This window comes from Opisthocomus hoazin, chromosome W (assembly GCF_030867145.1).
Source record: "Opisthocomus hoazin isolate bOpiHoa1 chromosome W, bOpiHoa1.hap1, whole genome shotgun sequence".
NCBI classification, from domain to species: Eukaryota; Metazoa; Chordata; class Aves; order Opisthocomiformes; family Opisthocomidae; genus Opisthocomus; species Opisthocomus hoazin.
In genome coordinates this window covers 33553601-33579200 of record NC_134453.1, presented here as the reverse complement: position 1 = coordinate 33579200, position 25600 = coordinate 33553601, and the positions used below count along the sequence as shown (strand labels likewise).

The 25600-nt window shown below is 42.8% G+C and overlaps 2 protein-coding genes across 2 annotated transcripts in view; both read left to right on the top strand.

Annotated features, from left to right (window-relative positions):
- Window positions 1-25600, top strand: part of LOC104337710 (mitogen-activated protein kinase kinase kinase 1) — a 287667-nt gene that overhangs the window by 38286 nt on the left and 223781 nt on the right. The window lies entirely within an intron of this gene.
- LOC142365486 (uncharacterized) lies at window positions 76-882 on the top strand. The gene is given in 3 exon segments (XM_075446306.1): window positions 76-382; window positions 385-728; window positions 730-882. Coding segments are annotated over 3 exon segments (804 nt in total).

Genomic DNA, 25600 nt, shown 5'->3' with positions numbered 1-25600 from the left:
TACTTATCGCCCTGAATTTGTAGGCTATTGTATTATAGGTCTGCCTTTCTGAGACGACCACTCCCCCTAATAGGTATGGGTGATGATAAAACTGCCCCTGAAGGCAGAACTGTTTTGTGTAGCCTTTTAGAAAAGCTTAATGCCCGCCCCTCAGTGCAAGGTATGGACTGGGCGCAGAACAATTGGCATGATTTGCAAAGTGTGACGGACCAGATCAGCGTTTTACAAAAGGAGGCAAAGCTCCAGTCCGGGAAAGGAAAATCAATAATTTGTGCCATATTGGGCGCTAGCCTAATTGCAGCTGTAGAACCTAGAGATCAACAGCGCATGGTAGAATCGCAAACTATACAGTCACTTGAAGACCAATTCCACTCCAGTTCCACTGCAAGGAACAATTGGAAGAAGAAAGGACACAGGCAAGTTGTTTGCAGTCTGCTCTGAAAGAGCAACTCCTCGCGGGCAAGGAGTGTTCTTCGCTGCCTGGGAAAAGAATCGAATATCCCAGTAGTGAATTGGAGGCAGCTAAATTAAGACTGGATAAATTGGATGCTCCCACCCATTCTTTGAGGCCCTTGGTTAAAACAGAATTCAAATACAAAGATGAATTTCCTCAAATCACTACTAAGGAGGTTCCATATTCTGCTACTGAATTAGCTAAAATGAAAAAGGATTTTGGACGCACTCCAAAGGAGACAGAAACAGAATATGTTTGGAGAGTGTCATTGCTGGGGGAGGGATCAGATATTGTTAAGACAAAATGAAGTCGAGGGCTATTGGGGGCTGGGAGTGTTTTTAACTACCGGTCTTCATCATGCACCCTGGTCCCTCATCCAGAGAGCTGCCTATTGCGCGGGAGGTCTTAACCCTTTGGTGGTGGTGTAATTTCATTCAGGCCACGGTAGTCTACTGTCAGTCTCCACTCTCCCGTAGCATTTTCTCACTGGCCATATGGGACTATTACAGGGTGAGCGAGTTTTGCTGAACACTCCTTGACACTCCAGTTGACAGATCAGCTGATGAATGGGGATTAGGGAGTCTCGGTTAGTGCGATATTGCCACCAGTGCACTGTTGTGGTTGCAACTGGCACCTGTTGTTCTTCAATCCTCAGCAACCCCACAATGGAAGGATCTTCAGAGAGACCAGGCAAAGTAGACAGCTGTTTAATTTCTTCCATCTCCAAAGCAGCTATACCAAAAGCCCACCAATATCCTTTTGCATCCTTGAAATACCCTCTCCTGAGATAGTCTATGCCAAGGATGCAAGGAGCCTGCAAAAATGACTTAGAGGTCCCTTCAAGAGGGTCGGAAGCAAGATCAAACTGTCTACCTTGTCTGGAGAGCTGACCGCTGGAAACTGGAGTGGCATTTTTCATAGAAGAATCCCCTTTTGAGAGTGTTTTTCCTTGCAACTTTCCACCCCACTTTCTCATGTCCTCTCGCAGGTAGAACCACAGGGTGCCCCGTGGTGTGTAGCCTCTGTATCCTCTCTCTTGAGCAGAGAAACAGTTGCTCCTAATAGCTGAGATGCCGGCCCGTACAGGTGGGGAGTAGGACATACTCTCTTCGAGACGCTGGACCTTCAGGGACAATTTCTCCATGGCTGAGATGAAGGAGGAAGAGAGGCTTTCTTCATATTGCCAGAGTAGGACAGCCACTTCATCCGCTGTTGGTGCCTCTTCACCTTTGCTGTCTATTACTGCCAATGAGTTGGCATATGGGGATGGTGCACTCCGTACAAACTTCCTCCACATGGGTCGTGTGCACTGGACTTCATCTGGGTCTGTGGGTAACTGGGTATTGTCCGGGTCATAGTAAACCAGCTCCTGCATGGCTAATTCCCTCAGGTACTGAATACCTCTCTCCATATTGGTCCACTTGCCTGCACAACATACAACATCCTCACTGAAGGATCCTCACCTTTCCCTCACGCCTGACAGAAGTCACCTCCAGAGGCTGAGGGCTTGTGCTTTTTTCCCAATTGTCTTGTCAATGCCCCCTTCCCTGGCCAGGGATCCCAGCTGCTTGGCTTCCCTGCCCTCTAAGTCCAAGCTACTGGCCCCGTTATCCCAGCATTTTCTCCAGCCCACTCTTATTCCAGTGACTTATATTGTTGGGAAAATAGATTATGTGACAGACAGAAATCTTGGTCTTACTGGTTCAAAGATACAAATAGGCTTGAACTTGCTCTGTGTGATACACCTTGGACCCAGACCACTTAGGTGTTTGTTGCATGAGGACTGAATGAATACAGCCACAATGTGTGAATGTTGGCACAGGAGCAGAGAGGATGCAGTTTTATATTGACTTATATGACCAGGAGGAATTACAGATATAGGGCAAAGGGAAGAAGGAAGGGGGATGTGACCTATTTAGGTTTCCCTCAGCTTCCCTTTCCCATTAAATCTGCATATGTGCTGAAATTATTTAGAGACTGCATCTGCTATGTGACAATTCAGGGCACTGACCACTTGATTCTGGAAGTGGTTTTAGTTGGAAATCCATAGAAATATGTCTTTTCCTCACTCGTGGTGGTGGAACTATGACAAGCAAGGGTCTGTTCAAGTGGTGCCAGCCACAGTATAAGGGGTCTCAAGAAAAGTCAATCCATGGCTGAAGATGTGACATCAACCCCTCTCATCCCCCCTCCCCATCTTCAATTATTTCTCTTTCCAAGCAATCTATAATCAAGAAAAGCCCAAGGGGAGGATAGATCTGTTCTGAAGAAGGAAGCAATGAAGTGAATCTGGCAAAATAAAAAATCTCTGGAAAATAAAGAAGAGTTGGAGATAGTTGCTGAGTACACAGAAAACCTGATTTGGAATACTGAAAGATTTCTGTTTAAATGCTGTGCAATTAAAAACCATCATCTTCTTTTGAACCTGTAAATCAATCTCTCCATGAAATGTGGAAAGAAGATCCCACTGAACTATTAAGAGAGTGTATATGAGCACAGAAAAAGTTTGTGCAGCAAACAGAACATCCTGCTTGCCAAGATCATCTTGCTCTAATAGTCTCGTCAGCAAAGCCACTTTATAGAAGAACTATTAACTCACAATTTGTTTGCTTGATGTTTTTTCTTCCTAGGAGTTTCATGATTTTGATATTCTTTGGGCTTTTTGTCCAGTCCCAAAGCAGTAAGAAATCTTGCTCTGTGAAACACTAAGCAACTTCTGGCTTTTAATGAGAAGGAAAACCAAAGCTTTTATTATTCCTGTGCACACTTTGTTGTTTCACTAAGCATCTGGTTTTGGAAGAAGAAAGAAAGAGAACTGATGTCTTTCCTCTCAAGATCAACCCACAACCTTCCTAGGGCAGGAAGAGCAGGTGAATTGGACACGGGACATTTGCCACTTCTATGGCTTCAATTATCTAGTTTATTCCGTGGCTTCCCGGAGAACAACAGTAACAGACTCCAGCAATGTAATTAGTTCAGCAGAAAAGTAAAGATGAGAGAACCTGCTGAGGCATTTTGGCATAGGCACACTGAGCACTGAAAAATCCTTTCTGTGAAGGACTGTTTTCCTGGCTCTACAAGTAAATCTGTAGGGAGCAATTGTCTCCTCAGATGTGCAGTGTGTCCTCACATGGAAAAGGGCAAGTTTCTTTTGGCTTGGTAAAAGAAATGCAAGACAGAGGGGAAGGGAAGGCTGCAGAGAGCACTAGCTGAGCAGAGGAAGCACAGTCTGAAAAGGTAGGTATGCAGTGGTTGCTGGGACCAAGAATCCTGTACACTAAAAGGGCACGTCAAGGAAACGGTCTTTATGCTAGCCTGACATTGGTGCCCCTCCATCTGTCCCCATTTTACAATTCCCTCAGCAGCTGTGTGATGGAACTGGGGAGGTTTTACAATTTCTGTCCTGCAGTCCAATGCTGAATCATCTAAGGTCTCCTGTCCTACCTACCTGGACCCAGTTCCCGTTTATCAACAGTGGAAGGGTGATGTGGTGAAGACCTGGGAACGTGCCCCTGACCCCTAAAAATTAGAACTATGGTGCAGGTTGTCTTAGGCACTTTGCAGCCTCACCCTTGAGGTGCACTTAGTTATGAGTGAGAGGAAGTAGCCAGGGTTTTCATAAAAGATTGCTGTAAGCATCATTCCATGTAATAAGCTAAGGTAGGGAGCTATAAACCAGAGCTAAACAGTTGTTAAGCCATAGACAAATACCTTGGAAAGGCTGTTATCTGTTCATTGCCAGGCATATTTTTGAAAGTTGGAATGAGAAAGAAAGGATGTAGGTAATAACCCTAAGTGCACACATGAACTCTGCAGCCTTCTGCCACCGATAGCTAACTCCCAGATGATGGAAGTAATGTGGTTGAGTGACCAGCATGAAAGCAAGGGTCAATCTCTTTAGCTCTTTATGCCTGGATGCGCATGATGCTGCCATGTTCCTGAGACCTACTGATGAAAAGCTTTGTATAATATTGAAATATGATTACTGTGAGGTGCAATGATGCTTGTGTATGGCCAATGACATGCTGTCATGGTATTTATGACCCTCATGACTTAACACAGGGGAGCACCTGTATTTACCCCCCAGGTGTACAATTCCTTTGTTGAACTTGCACTTCAAGGGTGACATTCAACATGATCTACTGCAGATGTCACCCACTTCTGCTGATCTTTCAGCTCACTGATGGTGCCTGCAAACCCCACTCCTGCAGGGGTGAGGATGAGCCTGAGCCACCTGCTCCAAGGGAAGGTATGCTTGTAGGACTAGCTCATGAAATCACCCGAGACAAGCAACTAAGTTCAGATGCTTCTGTGTGATCTACATTAGCCATAGAACAATGTTTCTTATCCCCTGGACGATTTTTTGTAGATATCTTTCCCTTGAACCCCTTTTGTTCAACAAAGGACTGCACAGCTGTAGTAATGCATTATTAAGAAACTAAGTATCCCTTTGGTTCAGTATGCTCAGCTCTCACGGAAACTGCTTTCTGGAGGGGCTCCCAGAGTCAGAAAGCTCACATTTACCTTCATATCAACAGTTATTAATATGGCACAGTGGGTACGCTTAAATTTATAGTAGATCAAAAGTTTCTATGGTGTGGTCCTGTTAATTTGCCCTATATACAGAAGTCAGTTGAGTCAGCTTCCATCACTTCAAAACCTTACCAAGGCAGGGATGGAAATATTTATTTTGGGCATTTTCCAAAATAGAAAAATAGTAGAAATAAAAATATAGAAGTCATATGATGGGCTTGTGTCTAGGAATGCAGCTGAGACCGGACAATGCGTACATATTTAATTTTTCTTTCAGAAGGAAAGATGTTTATTCTTTGAGGCTGTAAGAAAACTAATGGTTTCTTGTTCTGAGACAGAGTTCAGATAATTGTGTTGTAATGAAATATGCATTGTTCTATATCTGATAAAAGTAATATCCTAGGCAACATAAGGTTTAGAAGGCAGTTAAATATTGATTCTTCTGCTTTAAAGTGCTTGGGGTATGCAAACAACTGAGAAATAATCCCACTGTTGGTGTTGGGAATCTTACCTGTCTCTGAAACTCTTTGGATTAGAATAAGTTAGAAATAAATCCTGAGGTACTAAAGAGATTTTAATAGAATGTGTTTGCAATGGCCATGAAGGGAGAAAGGGGACACCAATTACACTATGGCACCAAAGTTTTAAAGGTTAATTGCTTTTCCTATCCCCCATCAGGTGGGTTTAAAACAAGATGTTGTTCAGATGTAATGAAAGAGGAAGGTAGTAGAATTTGAACAAAAGCAGCATGGCATTTGCTTGCAGCTGGTCTTGGTACGTATGCTTCTGCAACAGCCATGTAAGATGAAAAAAGACAGCAGAGATGGTGTCAACTGAGAGCTTGTTTTGCCTGACACACTGAAAAACTGTTTAATACTGCTTCATCTCAGCAAAGCTATTACCCTTTGAATGCTGGAAAGGTCAGCTGCTTAAGTACTGGCTGCACAAATTTCTGGGAGGGAGCTTAGGTCTTGCACTATTGCTTCTGGAACAATGATTTTTGGGTCTTTTTTAATCTGCCTGCTATGATTTAATCCTTTTCTCTGTCCGTCTTTCAGATAACCTGTAAGCAACTTTCCAGATGGGCTCACTCACATCCCGCTGTTGATGGAGAGCTCTGGGTGAATATCCTTTTGTGTTACTCCAGTAGAAGAGGTGTGTTTTACAATTTCTCTGCTTGCATAGCAGTGGATAGAAAATTAAAGTTGTATCTGGACCAAACTGATAACACTGACTAGAATCCAAATGAAAGTCAGCATATTCTACTTCTTCTCTCTCTATGTTGCTGCAATTGAGAAAGATATACAAAGAATATTAAATACTGTTAGTATTGTTAATACTGTTGTCACTTAACTGATCACTAAGATGAAACAAGGGAACATTTCTGGATGGCATAGCCTACAACTGGCAGTGTCTTCTGCTGTGAATTGGTACAGTCATTTAAATCATGCTTGAGTTTCCTCATTAATAACATGTTTGTAACAATAACAAATTGCCCTTCTTGGCATTTTATATTATGGAGGCTACTTTTTCAATTCTAAAACTACCCTGTTTATGGCATTGCTAGGAAAAATAGTGTTTGTGCAAGGTACAGTGAGATATTACATCTGGCATCCTGTTAACAGCTTTTAAATCCAGTTCTGTTTGATAAAATGCTGATGATCTGAACTTTTCACTGTTGGTCAAGTTTTGCAAATAACTAATTGTTAAATTAGTCCAGTTCACATGGGTAAAGTGACCAGGATCTAGTCCTCATTGCATTTAACTGAAAAGTGCAGCAGTCATTAATAATATGCATTGCTCCTTAATGTGTAATAATTCATTCAGTTTAAATTGTTATGAGTGGCTTTGACACTTTGATAGTTTATGGATCTGTAAGAAGAGACAGTATCAACCATGAAAAACAGTGTATTATTGATTGTTCTAGACTAAACAAAAAAAATGGCATTTAATCAGTGCAAAATTAAGTCTTATCTGGTTTATGCTGATCCTTAAGTGCTGTTAAATGGGCATAGCTGAAAACTGAGCTTTTCTGAGGGCCCTTGACTAACAGAACTACAAATACATCTTTGCTGTTTTTGAGTGAGAACTGAGCAATACTGAGGAAGAAATTAGTTGGAATGCAACCATAAACGTTTCTTTTCTTAGAATTCAGTCTTTCCAGTAATATTATTTTTTCTGGGCAAATAATTACCTTAATTATAGTTTTCAAGAACCTTAGATGAGTTTTTTTAAAATCAGCTTTACTGTGAGAAAATTTAGTCTTTCCTTGTCAGGCCAAATATGAACTGTTGGCAAATCTTCATAACTGATTAGTAATTCTAAATCCTTCAGATATGGGATTAATTATTTCATCTCATTTGCTACTTGATAGTGTAGTCATAATTGCTTGTCCATGGGAGTGTTGCAGATCTGGGCAGATATTATGCATCAGAGGTTATCTTTGTTCGATCTTCTTGCTGCCAAAGTGTTTCTGATGTGTCTGGAGCCACTCTGACAAAAGCAGGTCTCCATTTTCCTGCCATTGTTTTAACTAACTGACCAAAACCATGGGACTCGTGAGGAACCATTTTCCTCTCTTGCCTATGAAACTCTTCCTGAACTCGCTCTCCCTTTGGTTTGGCAGCATATGTGTCTTCTGATGCCTGTGTGCCTCAGACTTTGGACCATGGTTTATAAAGCCAGGGAAGTCACCTATTCCTAAATAAAAGTTTCTGTGTGTTTTATGGTAGATAAGCATCTACATCCTGAACTCATTTTGCCGATTGACATTCCTGTTGTCATATTGTCAGATACAGGAGAGATGTTAAGATATAAATGGATACTGAATTGTAAGAATTTACCTATTTGGAGTTGGTTTGAGACTTATCAAAGGGCAATTTTCCACTTTAGCCACTTATATTTCTATATGAAGCCTTGCAGTGTCCAGTGCTGATATTCCAGAGTTTTCCACCTCAAGATATGCGGAAGGAGTGGAAGTAAATAAAATAGAAGAATCTAGAAATATTTATTGTAGTACATCAGTAAATTCATGCAGCATGCTTTTTCTCACTTGAAACTGTAGGCTTTTTGACATGGAGCAATCATCTTTTAAAACATATTTGTCAATCAAGCTGTCGTTCAGTGGAAAAAATGAATTTGGAAAAACCTTTTTTGGTGTTTGGATGAACTTTTCTTAATCAACACTGAGATTCAGAGGCATTCTTGAGCTGTGTGATCTTATATTGAATTATTATCAGTTCAAGGTGATCAGAAAATGTCTGTGCTATCAATAATACCAGCGTGTGAGATAATTCTCTAGACTCCATTATTTGTGATCTGTACTACAGCATCTGAGCAGCCACCCTTTAAGTGCTTTGGAGCATTTTAAACTTCAGTAAGAGTTCATAATTATGCAGATTTGATTTGGTGCTCTTCAACTCTGCATCACTGAAATAACAAGTGAACAGCAATTTGTTAAATTATGTTTTAAAGAGAGGTAAATTTGATTTAAATCTCTATTACTTGTCAGTTGAAATCAAAGCCATGCTTCTCACTAGACTTTTGTGCCATTTCAGGGTTGCTGGAGCTCCAAATATAAAAGTATGAAGATCCTGTGAGAAACTGAGTTTCACAGCATGCAGAACGTTTAATACATTGATATATGCACAGCTCTTATTTCATTGCACAGGGAGCTCAGAATACACCGCCTGGGAGAATCTGAGTTGATGCGAGAAATCTGGATGCACCTGACACATTAAGAAACAGTGCAAAATTATTACAAACTGCAGGCAGTTTTCCAAAGCACTGGGATTAGCCTGCAAAATGCTACCATCTCCTAGAATAAACTAGCTATGGCTGAGAGCAAATTTCTGATCTTGTCAGGATTGTTCTGAACCACCTGTCCCGATCCGATATCGGGGATGTTTCGATGCGATCCCAGGAGACGAGATTAAGACGCAAACGCAGTCATATGCCGTGCAACCTTGTAAACTTTATTTCGGTGAACCGGGAATCGGAGGTCGGGCGGGGACGGAAGCAGGGGGAGGAGAAGATGAGACAGAAAAAAAAAAAGGAGTAATGTCGGAAAAACCCCAGCGGGCGAGGAAAAGAAGTGCGGGGGGATGGGATCAGTTACCACCACCACGGATTCGATGATGTCCAGCGATGTCCGGTTGGCTCAGTCTCTGTGCAGGCCTGGAGGCCCCGGCGAGGGCAGAGCCCAGCAGCGAGGCGTCGAGGAGGAGAGCAAGAGAGAGAGCTCCAAGGAGCATGTGCTGCCCTTTTATAGGGGCATTTGCGCATGTGCAGAGCATGTCTGCGTACGTGCAGTTCGTGCCATGCGTGCTGCCCGCTTAGACAAGTCCACTCTTGCCCGTCCACGCGCTACTCTGTGTGCAAGCGCTTTCCTGCAGGTCGTTGTGGCAGTTTTTTCAGAGACCAGGAAGAGACGACAATGGCAATGTCGAGACAAAACCAGTTCATAGCGGTCTTCTACACCACCTCTTCTTCTGACTACAAGAGGCGTTGCTTCCTCTTGGAGAAGCAGTTTTTCTCTGTGTCAGCAGAATTGTGACAGGTTGAAATTATCACAAAATTTGCATCTATTTTTTTTTTCCACTTTCCAGCTTAAGTTGCTTCAACACCTTTGACTGGGTTTTCAAGGCTTTTTTTAAAATGGTAGCTGTGATGGGATCCTCAGGATAAAGGTCCCTGCAGCACTTTCATTCCAATAAAAAGTTAAAATTTGCACCAGGTGTCAGTTTAAATAAACAATGCAATTGCCTTCATTTTTTCCTCAGTTATTTCTGCATAGCCCAAACAACTTCTGAGGATTTATTTTGGATTTGCAACAGATTAGTGATCATCCAAGATTTAAAAAGCTGAATACAGTATAATGCTTTATTTTTTGTGGGCTCAATGTAGCCACCTTGCTTGTCCTGAAGTGCAGAACACCCACTGAAAGTCCCATCATTTAAAATTATCTGTCATTTGGTCTCCATAATCTTTGGTTTTTCTTGGAAATCTTGGCCTGTATGAGAAGCATCCCATCTCCAAAAATGTTCACAGACTCAAATTTTAATAAGAGAAAAAAATTATAGTCTTGAGGGAGAAGAGTGATAGGATAGTTTGGTAGTACGAAATGCCTCTAAGCAACAAATCATGGACTTAGGCTGTTTTGTGTGCATTTGTGAAAGTGTATTAAAACCAACAAAACCTCGGAGTCAGAGTCCTTAATCAACAGGAGATATCTATGATTAGCCATGGCTGAAAATTTTCTGAGAGTGGTTTTCCATCTGTGAATGCTATTGAAGCAACACTGAACTGAGATGCTCCACAAGAATGTGCGACTACTGACAGTTCCAGGGGACCACAGGAATGCTTTGGTTTAAAGAAGCCAGGACATTTCATGCCAATGCCAGCATAACAACTTCCATTTTTATGCAATACATTCTGTAATAGATGCAAACAATAAAGTCAAAGGTAGCCATTTCAATACCACTTTTAGAAACAAATATTTTCTTTCATGGGGAGGGGATCAGAGAATGTAATGTTTTGTCCCAGTTTGGGGAAATAACAAAGTGTCAGAACCTCAGCACCTCTCACTTGACAGTGTTTTACTTTTCTGCCCAGCCCTATGAAGCCATCACGTTGACTTTCTGCCCTATCATCCCTGTATGGCAATTTGTTGGAGGTACCTCATGATTCATGAGGAGGAGCCACTCTAAGGGCAGGATTAACACAGCCTCAGGAAATGCCAGGAACATAACCATAACAGCAATGTGCCATGGGAATGGAGAGCAACCTTGCAGAAACCTGTGATGTAAAAGGGCCCCCTGAGGCCATGCTCGGTACCAGTGTTAGTTGCTCAAGGTGTGAGTGAAAAGATGAGTGTACAGAAGACAGCCAGGGCCCCTGTGGGCTCTTGTGGCTGCAGCTGTCACCAAGGCAGCAGTGCAGCAAGACAGAGACAGAAGCATTTCAAGAAACCTGCCTCCTCCCCATACATCATGCTGGAGCTGCTCCTGATTAAACTTAAGCTACAGTTTAAACTACATATGCTGCAGATTAAGTGACAGAAGGAACTGAGGAGGCAGGATTATCTGTGTCCTGCATATAGTAATAGGGCTAGTTTAGATACTGTGCTTTAACATACCAAAGTGTGCTCAGACACACCTCTGTGGGATACTACTGCTGGCTGGGAGTCCCAGACAAAGACCTAAACCCTCTGCATGTCACAATGTGGTGTGGTGCAGAGTGGTCCTGAAGGGAAAGCACTGGGCCACTGTGGGGTACTGTGTCCAGGAATTAGAGCCAACTCCCTTGGGGCTAGCTTGGGCATCTCTGCAGAAGCAGAGGTAAGTCACAGCAAAAATAATTTTTCCAATTGCATGTTCTTTGCTATTAGTAATAAACTAATCAGGCATCTTCATTGCCACATATTTTTTAGGGTGGGAAGAAAACAAAGACTTATGTGTTTGACATGCAGGCTTACAAGTGCTGAGGACTAAGCTTCTTTGGGGTTTGCGAAGACTAAGGGTACCCCAGCTTTCCATTTTGGCCCTTTCAAACTGACAGTTTCTGGCCACACATTTTTGTGTGAGCTTTTATGACAGTGACATATGTGTGGCAACAAGACAACTAGAATTATTACTTGTGAAGACAATATTTCTCCTTTCCTTCCTGTGAAAAAGTCCAAGACAGAGGGGAAACTTGCTTACTTACTGTTATGGGTTTGTGTGGAAAGGTTTTGGTAGCAGGGGGGCTATAAGGGTGGCTTCTGTGAGAAGATGCTAGAAGCTTCCCCCATGTCTGATAAAGCCAGTGCTAGCAGGCTCTAAGACAGACCCGCCGCTGGCCAAGGCCAAGCCAATCAGCAACGGTGGTAGCACCTCTGTGATAACATATTTAAGAAGGGGAAGAAAAAACTGCAGTGAGATGGCAGTCGAGAGAGAGGAGTGAGACTACGTGAAAGAAACAACTCTGCAGACACCAAGGTCAGTGAAGAAGGAGGGGGAAGGAGGTGCTCGAGATGCCAGAGCAGAGAGTCTTCCTTGCAACTCGTGATAAAAGACAATGGTGAAGCAGGTTGTTCCCCTGCAGTCCATGGAGGTCCACGGTGGAGCAGATATCCACCTGCAGCCCGTGGAAGGGACCCCATGCTGGATCAGGTGGATGCCTGAAGGAGACTGTGACCCCGTGGGGAGCCCGCACTGGAGCAGGCTCCTGACAGGATCTGCAGACCTGTGGAGAGAGGAGCCCACGCCAGAGCAGGTTTCCTGGCAGAGTTTGTGACCCTGTGGAAGGGACCCATGCTGGAGCAGCCTGTTCCTGAAGGACTGCACCCCATGGGAAGTACACACGCTGGGGCAGTTCGTGAAGAGCTGCAGCCCCTGGGAAGGACTCACATTGGAAAAGTTTGTGGAGAACTGTCTCCTGTGAGAGGGACCCCATGCTGGAGCAGGGGAAGAGTGTGAGGAGTCCTCCCCCTGAGGAGGAAGGAGCGGCAGAGACAGTGTATGATGAACTGACTGCAACCCCCATTCCCCATCCCCCTGTGCCGCTCGGGGGGAGGAGGTAGAGAAATAGGAGTGAAGTTGAGCCTGGGAAGAAGGGAGGGGTGAGGGGCAAGGTGTTTTAAGATCTGGTTTTATTTCTCACTATCCTACTCTGATTTGATTGGTGATGAATTAAACCCCGTTTTTTCCCCAAGTTCAGTCTCTTTTGTCCATGACAGTAATTGGTGAGTGATCTCTCCCTGTCCTTATCTTGACCCTCGAGCCTTTCATCATATTTCCTCTCCCCTGTCCATTTGAGGAGGGGGAGTGATAGAGTGGTTTTGGTGGGCACCTGGCATTTATCCAGGCCAAACCAAAACACTTCCAACTGATGAATTGCCCTCACTTTTTATGAGAAGTAAGCACACTTCTTCCCCTAGGGAAACTGTGTCTTAACACAAGTCCTTGTGGATATTTTGCCATGATTGCTGCGTACTGAAATTGGATGATCTCACTTCTTATTTAACTACAAGATGCCATCTTTAAATAGATTGTCTTCAGCCAGACTAATAAACGGAAATTCATATCTCTGGGCAAAGGAGGTTTCCCCATGGCCTTTCTTCCTGCATTCTGTTAGCAAGGCTCTACCCAGATTTGCTGTAGAAAATTTGCTATAGATTTTTTTATGATTTTCAATATTAGTTTATTGTCTTATACTGAAGCACTCATAAGAATATGAAAGAGGAGGTTCACTTATTTCACTGTTGTGAGTGTAGCTTAGTGACATATTTACTTTCTGCTGTAGCTTATATATCCAAACTATAGCAGAAGGAATGCCTTTTACTTTTTTCCCTGGATAAACTGCACATATTTAGTAGCGACAACTGCTGTCACAACCAAACCACTTAGCTACAGTGAAAAATCTTGCCTGATACAAACTAAATTTTTGATGAAAATTAATTGCTTTCATTGAAAAAGAGTTATTATGCATCCTAGAATGATTCTTTTTGATGATAAAAAAATGCTTCATTTGCAAGCACCCTTCTTACAACCACTCTTTTGATGAAATAAGGCCATTCATTCCTCATCAGAAGAAAGTGAAAATGTCAGTAGAGTAACAAATATACAAGAAATTCACTCTGAGGGAATAGGAATGGCAAGAAGGACAGACCTTATTCTTTTAAAATATGTAGTGCTAGTAGTTATATTAAGATTGATTTTTGCTTGGGTAGTTGTGGGTTCCTGTAAGATTGCTGTCAAAGATACTATTCAGTGTCTGGACTGTGGTGTTTGTTTTTTTTTTTAAATGCTAAATACAAATACTAAGTATTATTTTTGCTGATGCCAGAACATAGAAGATCACACTTGTATATTCATGTTTCTGAAGGCATATAAGGACATCAAATATTGTTTCTAGCTTTGTTATTCTCATATATGTTTTCAAAAAAGAAGATAGCTGAAAATGGCCAACTATAGTTGGAGAGCTAAACATATTTATAAATCTATCATGTTGAGTACTAATCTCTTACTAATTGCTCAAAGCCATATGGATGCATATATTTATACAAGCTTAAATATGATAGGTGTTTGACCAGGTTTTAGTACACACATAGTCTTAAATGACTTTTTGCTGAATTACTGGATCCATGTCCCACAAAGCTGTCTGGACTCACCATTGCTTGGATGTTCTCCCTAGCAATTAAATATTTTGTCCCTGGGATAGCAGCTGCTTTAAAAATAATAGACGAGGGATTACCATATCTAATGGTGAATCTCAAAACTTATTTTGGTGTCCTCTGTTGTTTGAAAAACAAAATTGCAATTTGAAATCCAGTTTGAGTCTCTGAAGTGTAAACAACTGAGGTCTACAGGGAAGGCAGCAAATAGTCCTACACAATTAATGACTGTAGCAAAATCAGTCTGACTGCAATATTGTAAATGATGCTGTAGTGCCATCAGAAAGCAGCTGGCTTGTGGTGCTTGATGCTATATATCTAAAATGTTTTAGGAAAGCAAGGGCCCAAGTTCAATCTGTTTCTGAACATGAATTTTTTTCTTAGAGATGTTTACAGGCAAGACCATCCAGTCACTTACAAAGTCAGATTAAAAGTCACTTTGCAACTGAATAGTAAATCCTCTGCAGCCTCGTTCATGTCAGCAGTTCCTCATCCTTGACCACGTTCTTCAACATTTGCCCATGAGAGGGAAAAGATGAATCCTGGTCGTGGCGGTGTTGCAGAAGGTGAGGTACAGGGACGCTCCGTATAAGCGACAATGCTCTACATACTGAATTAACCAAAACAAGTCTTCAAAGTAACCACTTCATAACCTCTGGATCAAGTCTTTTAAATTTTAATACCTCTGGAAATTCTCAGCATCCTCTTCTTCCAGTCAAGAGGGTGCCAGGTGTTTAACCTTCTGGGTTACAATGAGGCCATTTCACATTTGCATTATTAAGAGCTAATAATCCATTGTGTTTATTTCTGCAGTTACAAATATATTCAAGTTAGTCTGAGAGTTAAATGAAATATGATGTGCACACAATTCAAATAGCTTCACAGCACAACTCAAAAAAGTGGTTGTCCTTAGCAGCAAATTCAGGAGCCTCATCTATATGCATGGCTAGGGATTTGATCAATCATTGATTTTGGCAGGCACACAACAGGTACTATCTTTGCTACAAAGAGTCAATACTTGCTAAGATATATTCCACCATTATGGCAGACACTGGATGGGCTATATACAGGGCAATGTTATGATATCTTGTTTACCGATATGTTGGCAAGATGACTTTCTTTCAAGGTTGTTGCAGTGTTAGCCAGAAGGTGGCTAATCAACAATGAAACATACTGAATATATGTACATACATACATACATATGTTTTCCCAAAAGTGGGATGGTTTACCCAGTGTGCAGTACGCCAATATACACACAGAGCAGAGGTATTGTCTTTATTGCATATTTGCGCAGATATGGGTGCTAGGTGATAATTCCACAAAGCTATCACACAACTTAGAAAGGTCACAAGGATTCTTACAAAAACAAGGAAATTATTCATTACATTCTGATTGGTCCATCGCATTATACACTTATCTTAAAGGTATATTCATTCTTTATTTAACTATGTGTGCTCGCACACTGTGGGGGTGGGGGTGCAATCTTTTTGGTTCTGAATTGAGTCAGTGGTCACGATCTCCCCCTGTCGCCTCTACTTTTCTTCTAGTTACCCTAGATTTTTGTTGACTTCATGCTTCTTTAGCAATCTTCCAGCTTTCAGCGTCTTCTGGGCAGGATGTTCCCCTTTTATCAGTCTGATAGCTCCTCTTCGTTAGTAAGGCATACATTGTTTATACAGAGTAGTCAGGCCTAAATTAAAAAATGTCACTATGACCTAAGCCTTTCTGCCCTATATCACATACATATACACTACATGATTTTCATGACATGAGAAGCCAACACAGAGCACTTAAAGGCAGTATCAAAGATGTTCACAAAGTTTTTGGTACTTTAAAACTCCACCACCTTTTCTGTTGAATGAGGGGGAGATGAAGCCAGCGGGAACCTACTATGCAGTGGAGAGTCTGGACAAGCCAGGCATACCCAAAGCCCTTCTCCTCCCTTGGAAGAAGCAGCTGGGGGGTGTGGGAATCGGAGAACATCTCCTCTAAAGTCCTTTCTCAGTCTATGAGGTTTTTTCTTCCTGCTTCTTCCCTACATGCAAGAGGTGCACCACTTGAACACTGCGACAGTGACTTCCACAGGTTCACTCTGCCAGTCTTCCAGCTGCCCAACTCTGTTGCCCCCCCTGCAGCATGGATCCCACCTGTCCCTTCACGTGCTCTTCCAACAAAGCTGGAGGAAAAACCTCTAAGTAATACTTTATTCATTTTGCACGAAAGGCTTGCAAAATAAAGTTGTTGGAGCTTAGGTGTGACCTCTGTTTCAGACTCTGTGAATGTTTCCTGCCTGTGTGTGAAGGGAGAAGGGGACTTCAGAGGAAGTGCAGCACTCTAGAGGGTTCTACAGGATGACTGGCAGATTTGAACTTTTCAGTGGAGTTGAAACTTTATATAGTACCACTTTTGCTCTGTGCCTGCATCTAAATGTAGAATGGAGCAGCACAAAACTGTCTTTCCTATAGCCACCTGGCTTAGTCAGGGAACAAGGCCAAGGGAAAGCCATTGGAGGAGAAGAGCGGAGGGTCGCAAAAGAGGTTCAGCAGTCTTTTCACAGGCTATTAAAAAAGTAAATTCCCAGAAGGTTGATTTTTCTGTTCATGCCTCTCCATACAAATTCAGAATGAAGTCTTACATGTGTCAGGGGAAACAGGCAGGACAGAAGCCCAGTTGCTCTCTGAATAGCAGCCATACCATAATGATTACTTGCTATCTTCATTTGTTGACAGAATGATTTGAATTGATTTAAATAGCTCCCAGATGGCTGGCTTAATGCATAAATCTAATATGCACCCAAGATTCATCACCTCCTCATTGATTTCTTGGTCTAACTATAATTTCTAAGTGGTTCCACATCTCGGATCTGTTGTATACGTTAGGTGAGTAACCACTTGAACTTTCATTGAACTGCTGTTTCTTAGGCCACCTCTTCCTGTTACTAAGGTAAAAACTAACTGCTCCTGTTCATTAATAATAATAATAAAATAATAATGCTGTAATAGCTGCAGTGAACAGAAATAGCACTTCATGTTTTGGTGTTCCTTTAATTTAGGGTTGAGTACCCTTGGAGACCCGCCAGCCAGTCACCCAGGACATGGGATAATGCTCAGCATCTGCCTGGCTACTGAAAAAAGAAATAAACAACTACGTGAGTTTTGACGTAGGTCTGACCCATTCACTCAGTCTGCGTGCAACAGACAAGACTGTGCAGTGGAGCCTACAAGGTCACGATTTCTGTGCATGTAGAAGAAGAAATAACTTGAAAATACATGGTATTCAGCTAGAAACACAATGCTAATGCACAGTTCAGAAAGCTATTAAAAGAGATGGAATTTAGTACATGCTGATTTTTCAGTTCTTGAGGTATTTTCCCCTGGAGTTGTGCCGAGTTTCAGCATCCATGCAGGGACAGGAATGACTCTCACACATTGATGCAATGCACAGCCGATTCCGATTTATTGGTCTGCTTGCGTGGTTATATACATTTTTCATATCTGCACACACGATCACGCTTATTCGGATAGGCTACAGACATAAATCACGCGCTGTTCACGCACCCCATATTCCCTTATGATTGGTAACTATGCACTAATGCTAATAGCAACAGACCGCCTGCACGTCCTTGAACACATCTTGTTTTTGCTAACCCACGTCATGTGCACCGTCAGAACTTTCTCCATTGCTATTCTTAGCTGTCCTTTCCAGCGGCCTGTCCAGCTATGCTAACTGTTTTGCTTAAGCGGCCTAGTCATGCTAACTCTCAAACTACATCGACCCCAACAGAGTTGCAAGTTCCAATGTGCATCAATAGACCAGCATTGCTGCAACTTGCAAGTCTATTTGGTAACCACCTGTTAAAAGTTAACTTATTCTCAGCTCATCTGAATCTTAAGCACAGCTATTGTGCTCATGATATTAAGACACTAGTGGAATGCCTTTCATGTACCAGCTTACCTACATTTAGAACAAAAGCAGCTTCAGAAAGCATGAAAACAGTTTCATTAAGAGAAAAAGATTCTTCACAACTGCACAACTACATACCATTTGATTATGCAGCATGGAAACATTGGTTCAAAGAAGTCTTGAGCTCTGACATTCTTTAGATGAATTTTTGAAATTTATCCCTTGTTCCTTGACTTATGCTCTATATCCAACCTCAGTTCACTATCTATTCACTTTTGCAGCCTGTGTCCAATATCTCCAGCTACACCCACTCTGTAGCATCCCAAAATAACCTGGAGGTCAGGGACCCAATACACCACATTATTTAGTAATGAGATTAGAGAACTGCTAGGAAAGGCATTCAAGATATGAGCATAAGAACAAAGTACTGGAAGATAAGGAAAGATGTGAATTTATAGCACACCACTTGCTTCAAGCACTGTAAAAGCCTGCAGTAAACATGAAGCAGCTTTTCCTGCTCTGAGTGAGAAAGGAGTAAGGCACTCTGCACTCATGGTGGGATGATTGCATGCATGTGTGCACTGCTGTGAGTTCATACCCTACCTTAATTTGCAGTAATTTGTTTGGGTAGACTCTGCAGACAGAGGATCTCTACTGGTATTTTGAAAAGACCTCCTGAAGCACATTTAGTCTAGGTGCAATCGGTTTGGTCCTGATTTACCTGTGCAAAAGAGAGAAATATTTTGTAAATGCTGCTAGTGAAAAAGAGGAATTTAACAATGTTTGGGTTTTACAGTTCTCTTTCTTGCTGGACATTTGCTGGAGCACTGGATGTTGTCTACCTCGACTTCAGCAAGGCTTTTGACACTGTCTCCCATAACATCCTCCTAGGGAAGCTCAGGAAGTGTGGGCTGGATGAGTGGACAGTGAGGTGGATTGAGAACTGGCAGAAAGGCAGAGCTCAGAGTGTTGTCATCAGCGGCACAGAGTCTGGTTGGAGGCCTGTAACTAGTGGTGTCCCTCAGGGGTCAGTACTGGGCCCAGTCTTGTTCAACTGCTTCATCAATGACCTGGATGAAGAGTTAGAGTGTACCCTCAGCAAGTTTGCTGATGACACCAAACTGGGAGGAGTGGCTGATACACCGGAAGGCTGTGCTGCCATTCAGCAAGACCTGGATAGGCTGGAGAGTTGGGCAGAGAGGAACCTGATGAAGTTCAACAAGGGAAAGTGCAGGGTCCTGCACCTGGGGAGGAACAACCCCATGCACCAGTACAGGCTTGGGGCGGACCTGCTGGAGAGCAGCTCTGTGGAGAGGGACCTGGGTGTCCTGGTGGATGACAAGTTGACCATGAGCCAGCAGTGTGCCCTGGCTGCCAAGAAGGCCAATGGGATCCTGGGGTACATTAAGAGAAGTGTGGCCAGTAGGTCGAGGGAGGTTCTCCTCCCCCTGTACTCTGCCCTAGTGAGGCCCCATCTGGAGTACTCTGTCCAGTTCTGGGCTCCCCAGTTCAAGAAAGATGAGGAGCTACTGGAGAGAGTCCACCGGAGGGCTTCAAGGGTGATGAGGGACTGGAGCATCTCTCCTATGGGGAAAGGCTGAGGGAGCTGGGCTTGTTCAGCCTGAAGAAGAGAAGGCTGCGAGGGGACCTTATAAATGCTTATATCTCAAGGGTAGGTGTCAGGAGGATGGGGCCAGACTCTTTTCAGTGGTGCCCAGTGACAGGACAAGGGAGAACGGGCACAAACTGAAGCATAGGAAGTTCCATCTGAACATGAGGAAGAACTTCTTCCCTCCGAGGGTGATGGAGCACTGGAACATGTTGCCCAGGGAGGTTGTGGACTCTCCTTCTCTGGAGATATTCAAGACCCGCCTGGACAAGGTCCTGTGCAGCCTGCTGTAGGAGACCCTGCTCCGTCAGGGGAGTTGGACTAGATGACCCACAGAGGTCCCTTCCAACCCCTACCATTCTGTGATTCTGTGATTCTTGGAAGAGAGGGAGGGATTTTGAATTTTCTGCTAGCATAATATAATTGGAAACCCAGATGTAGTCATGTGCAAGATAATATGTGCATTTGCCTTGTCAAGTTTAAGCACTACAGATTTTTCTATGAGCTACATATACTGCAGTCCAAGTCACTCATCTCAGGTTCCTACCATAGAAATGGTTCACTGATATTAATAACTTTTTCAGCATCCGTGTTTATCTCAGAAACAGACATACTTGGCTTGTATCCCTAGTTTAATTATAAAATTAAATCATTTAATCCTTTGTAACAAGGCAATCACTAAGAGTTTATTTTCTTCTTGCTAAGCTCTCATAACAACTTCAGTGGAATTTAGACAAGTGAATCATAAGGGGAAAAAACCCCGAGAAACACCAAGAGAAAATGGGACAAAACCCTGTTCATACTGTGTACTAAGTTTGTTCATCAAGGGCAGGATACAGTCTTAAAATACTCTGTCACTATAGGATACACATCTAATTTTGGCATGCCAGTCAGTCATATGGTGTAATCCCTAGTTATGAAAAACAGACCCATGTTAAAATCAGCTTTCTCAGTTATTTGGACAATGCAGCCACAGTACCTCTGACTGACTACAGGCAATTCAAAGGAGCTGGGCATGCCATTTGCCCCTCTCCAAGGAATGCCAGTATTCACACTATATATGGGTCCTGCATCTCACCCTCTTGTGCTAACATAGTTCCACAGACTGATGTGACTTAGGGGTGAATCACCCTCATGCGTGCTAACATAAACCCTTAGATATAGGATCCTATGCACTTAATTAAAAGAGAGTTATCCTGCCTGGTAACGATGAACTAGAACCACAGCAACCTAGCAAGAATGGCTGAGTGGCACCTAGATGCAAGGATGGTCTGATGGAGCTTTCTGCTGATGACAAGCAGAGGGGGGAAAGCATCTGATTATGAGAAGACCTTGTTTTGTGTCTTTCCTTTATGTAAAAGGGCTCCTCTATGGTTGACAGAAGTGCAAACTGTTCAAGAAACATATGAACAAGTTTTGAGCAGGAAGCAAGGTCAAATTGTCATGGTATCTAGAGTGTTTATGTCCATGTAGATGGAGAGAATAAGAAAGCCATGTCTAAGACTTACCTCACTCACCCCGTATTTACACCAAAATAACTTTAATGTAATTCCTGATGATTTACACCAGCTTTACAGAGACCAGCCCCAGACTGGGAATGTTATCCTGCATCCCAGCATCACAATTGTTGGGATCTCTAACAAAATGTGGTGCATCCTGATTGAGAAAGTTGAGAGCAGTCTAAAAGAATATAACAAGTTCTGCATAAACACATTAATTGAATCAGACATTAGCAGGGATATTACTTCTCATGAAATAATTAGAGGCCTGTGGAAAAAACACAGCATGCTTCATATTTTCTGCCCAATTTCAGTGGAGTTTGGAGCACCTCGAGACCAAAGAAAATTGCACTCTAATCACCCAGCCTTGTGTGAATGTCATGCCCTCTAACACATGTAAACACCTTATCAAGTTATCACAGCATATCCTTTCAAGGATTCTGAAGGCAACTGCCACCCACAATGGCTCTCACAGGCACTCATACCTCACTTAATACAGTGACAAAGACAGCCTGGCTGCCATGCAGCTATTACAGCTGTGAAACAGCTAACTTTGGCAGCCATATATCATTAAGTCTTTGTTTAAGAAACTCTCAGAATAACTTTTCACCACAAAGCCACCAACGATATGCCTGTAAACTGGCACAAGCGAGCAGAGTGTCTGGCATATTGCTGAAAGCAATGGACTGGGTTTTGGAGCTGATCCAAGCAAAACGGAAACCAAAGCACCGCCACACAGATATGCCACTAGAAGTCTTTTAAGAACAACTCCTTCCTGGATGCCAAAGTTTTGCAGCTCTTGAATCAATAAATGTGTTTGGACTCTTGTCATTTTAAGATATAAATAAGCCACTGGACAAACCCAGGCTAGCTGCTGAAAGCCACTAGGCTGAAGGCGAATTGTTCTGAAATGGGACAGAAGTAACGCATGTTGAAACCTGGGTCTATTTTCACAGAACAGAGCTGTGCTGGCTATTGCCTTCAGGATATTACCCCCCCTCCAAAAAAAAAGACTCCTTTTGTAGAGGGGAGGAAGGTAGTCATCAGAAGGAAAATGGCTCAGATATTCCAAACCAACACAAACAGATAAAATTCCACTTGCATTGAGTATGCTGAGGAGGACAAGGCTCAGAGTATGGGTGCATCCTTGCAGGCCAGGCTAGTGTTTTCTATGAGCATTTGTTTTGCAGCGATGGCAAAAAAATATGGTAAGGGTATTCCCTCCCCAGGGATGCGCCTCTCCCTTTAGAGGCAGTGCTGTGGTTGAGGAGTGAGCCTGCAAGAGAGCTTTTCCTCAGGACTTCTCTCTCCAAACAAGGGACACGCAACCATACAGTCTTGAGCTTCCCACATGTCTGGGCAGCTATCAGGCTGCAAATTAGGGAAGGCAGTGAATTATCTGTGATTGTTAGGAAAAATTCAATAACTTTTAAAATTGTCTTAGTAATCTAGAGCTCTACTGTGGCTTTAAGACATGACCTGGACTGGAGAGGGCATGCACTGAATGCATGTGTATTTATTTTTGTATATGTGTGTGTGTGTGCGCATGCACAAGATCGGACTCTCTCAGGACTGTACAGTTGAGCCATGTCACTGTCAGTCTGGGCTCAAGTGACAGACCACTGTTTCTCTGTTGACCCTGCTCTGGTTGCAGTGCAAGATGGTGGCTGGGGCAGTGGTCCCACCTTTCTCACTCTCTACGGACTGTGACCCACTGTTCTGCAAGCAGGAGAAAGCTCACTTTGTCTCCTGGTCATTTCTATGTACATATATACAAGCATACACACTTACGTGCACATGTGAGTGCATGCAGCTTTTTATAATCCAGTCCAGACATTTTTAGGAATAAAATCAGCATGGACCAAACCCAAAATAACTGTATTGTACTGCAGAATCCGTATAATTGCAGTTTTCCCCTGACTCAGAAGACAATCTTGCCTCTACAGGCCTCAGGAGCAGTGGACTTTCTTTCCTGCATTTAGTTTAATGCTCTTTTGCATTCACATTTCATATTCCCTGACACTGCACGTGCAAAGGACTAAAGCAGTAAGTGTTGCATGTGTACTCTCTCAGCATATCTTCCTGTTCTTAAACAGACTTGTATGAAATACAGGTGAATGCTTAAGGAAACATAAACTTATAAAATACAACACAGAGATTTTGGGAAATGCCAGAAATGAGGTTTCTTTTACGGTCTTAATTTGATCCCATTTGCTTTAGTCTTTAACCAATGATGATCTGTTGTCTGGCTTTTCTATTTCAGCATCACTGAGTTTTCTGATAACTGGTTGTTCTCTTGACAAATCAAAAGGAGAAGCAACATCCCTGGTAGAGTACAGCCAATCTGACACCTGGCATCTGAATCTAGTCAAAGCCTGGCAGAGACATAACTGACTGACTGAGCTTTCTAGGAAAAGAACAGAGGGCAGGAATGTGGAGTTGGAGGAGGTGTAGAGGTGGCACTGTCACTTTTAGCTCCAGCCTGCTCTAAAGCTGGCTTGCAGTGATAACGGGAACATGTGCTAGAATAATTACAGGAGTATATGTCTGGCAGTCCTGCATCCAGGCTCCATCTCAAATCAGGCACCAGAAATGAGGGACACACAGTTAGAAACCATTTATACAAGGGTCAGAATAAGCAAGTTGCCTGTGTGAATTTTGTGGCCAAAAAGGAATCCAGTTTCTAAACAAAGCATTCAGGCACAATAGCCTCGAGACCACTCACTGCAACTCCCTGCCTCATTTATTTTTATTGCAACAAATGAAGCAAGTTACCTGATGCAAGGAGTCAAAGTTGTTTTGTGAGCCCTGTGCATCCTGCACATCAAATGAGTCAGCGGTACATCAAGGAGTCCATCAGTACCCCTGCTGCCTTCACAAACATCACCACAAAAATGCCAATGCCTCTTCCTGATTCAGCACATCAGAGTAGATAAAGCAGATTTTAAAACCCTTTGACTGTGGTATGAACATACAAACACATGCAACTATAGGGAGCAACTAGCAAATATTTGCTAAAAAAAAATAATAAAACATTATAGTCCTATGAGAGTAAACCTACTGAAGCCTTCATCTCCCAGCCCAAACTGCCAGAGTGGTTTCACTGGTGAAGAGATACTGTCCAAGAGGAAACACTGCCTCTTCATCATTTTCTTCTGGAAGAGAAAGCAACATGAGGGAACTCTCCTGCCTGCCAACACCACTGGGCCAGAGTCATGGCAAATCTGAGTTTGGGACAATCTCTGGAAGTTGGTGAAATTTAGCAGATTTACAATGTCAAGGATTTCACCTATTGACAGCACTGGGATTGCTTTAGATTTGCATGTAGGATAGCTGGGAGTTGTGTGCAAGACAGAGATGTCTTCAAAGGTATTCATATCTTCATTAGGTTTCTGCTGATTTAGGAAGTCATCTGTGTGCTTCCGTTTTGCATGCAGAGCAAGTGCAAAGCAGTGAAATCAGTAAATTAACCTTTAGGAGGGAGGAGCTCTGGAGGACTGCTTCCCCCTGGAGGGATTTGCTTCCCCAAACTATCCTGAAAACATCAATCTCTCCTCCTCTTCAACAGAATATCATTACTCATTTGCATCTGATGCCATGTAGGTATGCAGGATCTGATGCTGTAGAGAAGGCAACACTCTCTCCACATGATTAATTTAGTTACTTTAATTGGTAAAACATTTTTAAACTATTAAAGCATTGTTGTATTGATGTATTACTTGGCAGTTGTATTACTGAAAGCCCTGTGGTTATGTCAGAGGTGGACATAGGCAACCACTTCACCATGACAGACCCTAGACAGGGACCCCCAGTCTGAGAATGTGATTCAGTACTACCCTCTTCCTTGGGCTTCTGCCAGGAGGAAGTGGCGAATGAGCCCATACCAAGGCATATGCACCTGCTGTGTGACAGGGTACACCTGAATCTGTGTCACATGGTGGCTTGCATCCAGTTACAGGAGTCATGTTAAAGGATTTCAAGGAGTCTGATGGGCAGCAAGGGGGGAAAGCCCTCCCACTGAATCAGGAGGTTCAGAGGGTATCCTCTTGCTTTCTGAACTCCTCCTCAGAGAGGAGCCTAGGTGCGGCTGGATCCACTCCTAGTCCCAGACTTGGTCAACGGTTTATGTCTAAAGGGTTAAGTGTGTAGCCACTTATCAGCATCAACATTTGCCTGTCAGAGCCCTCCCAGAGACTTTCACCGAAACAGTTTCCCAAAGCTGAAACAATAGGTATTTTATTCAAGCAACAGGTATCATAGATTCGGGATTAGTTAATAATATTTTCAAGGGAACATGTCTGACAAAGTCAGAGGCATGACTCTTACCAAAAAGGCATCCCTTCTTGGGGGGGAAGAGAGGTTCAGGCCCATCAACCTGTCCGTCAGGTCAGGTTTTCATTTGGCTCCTCCTCCCAAAGAGAGTTTTCAAGTGCCAATTTTTAATATTT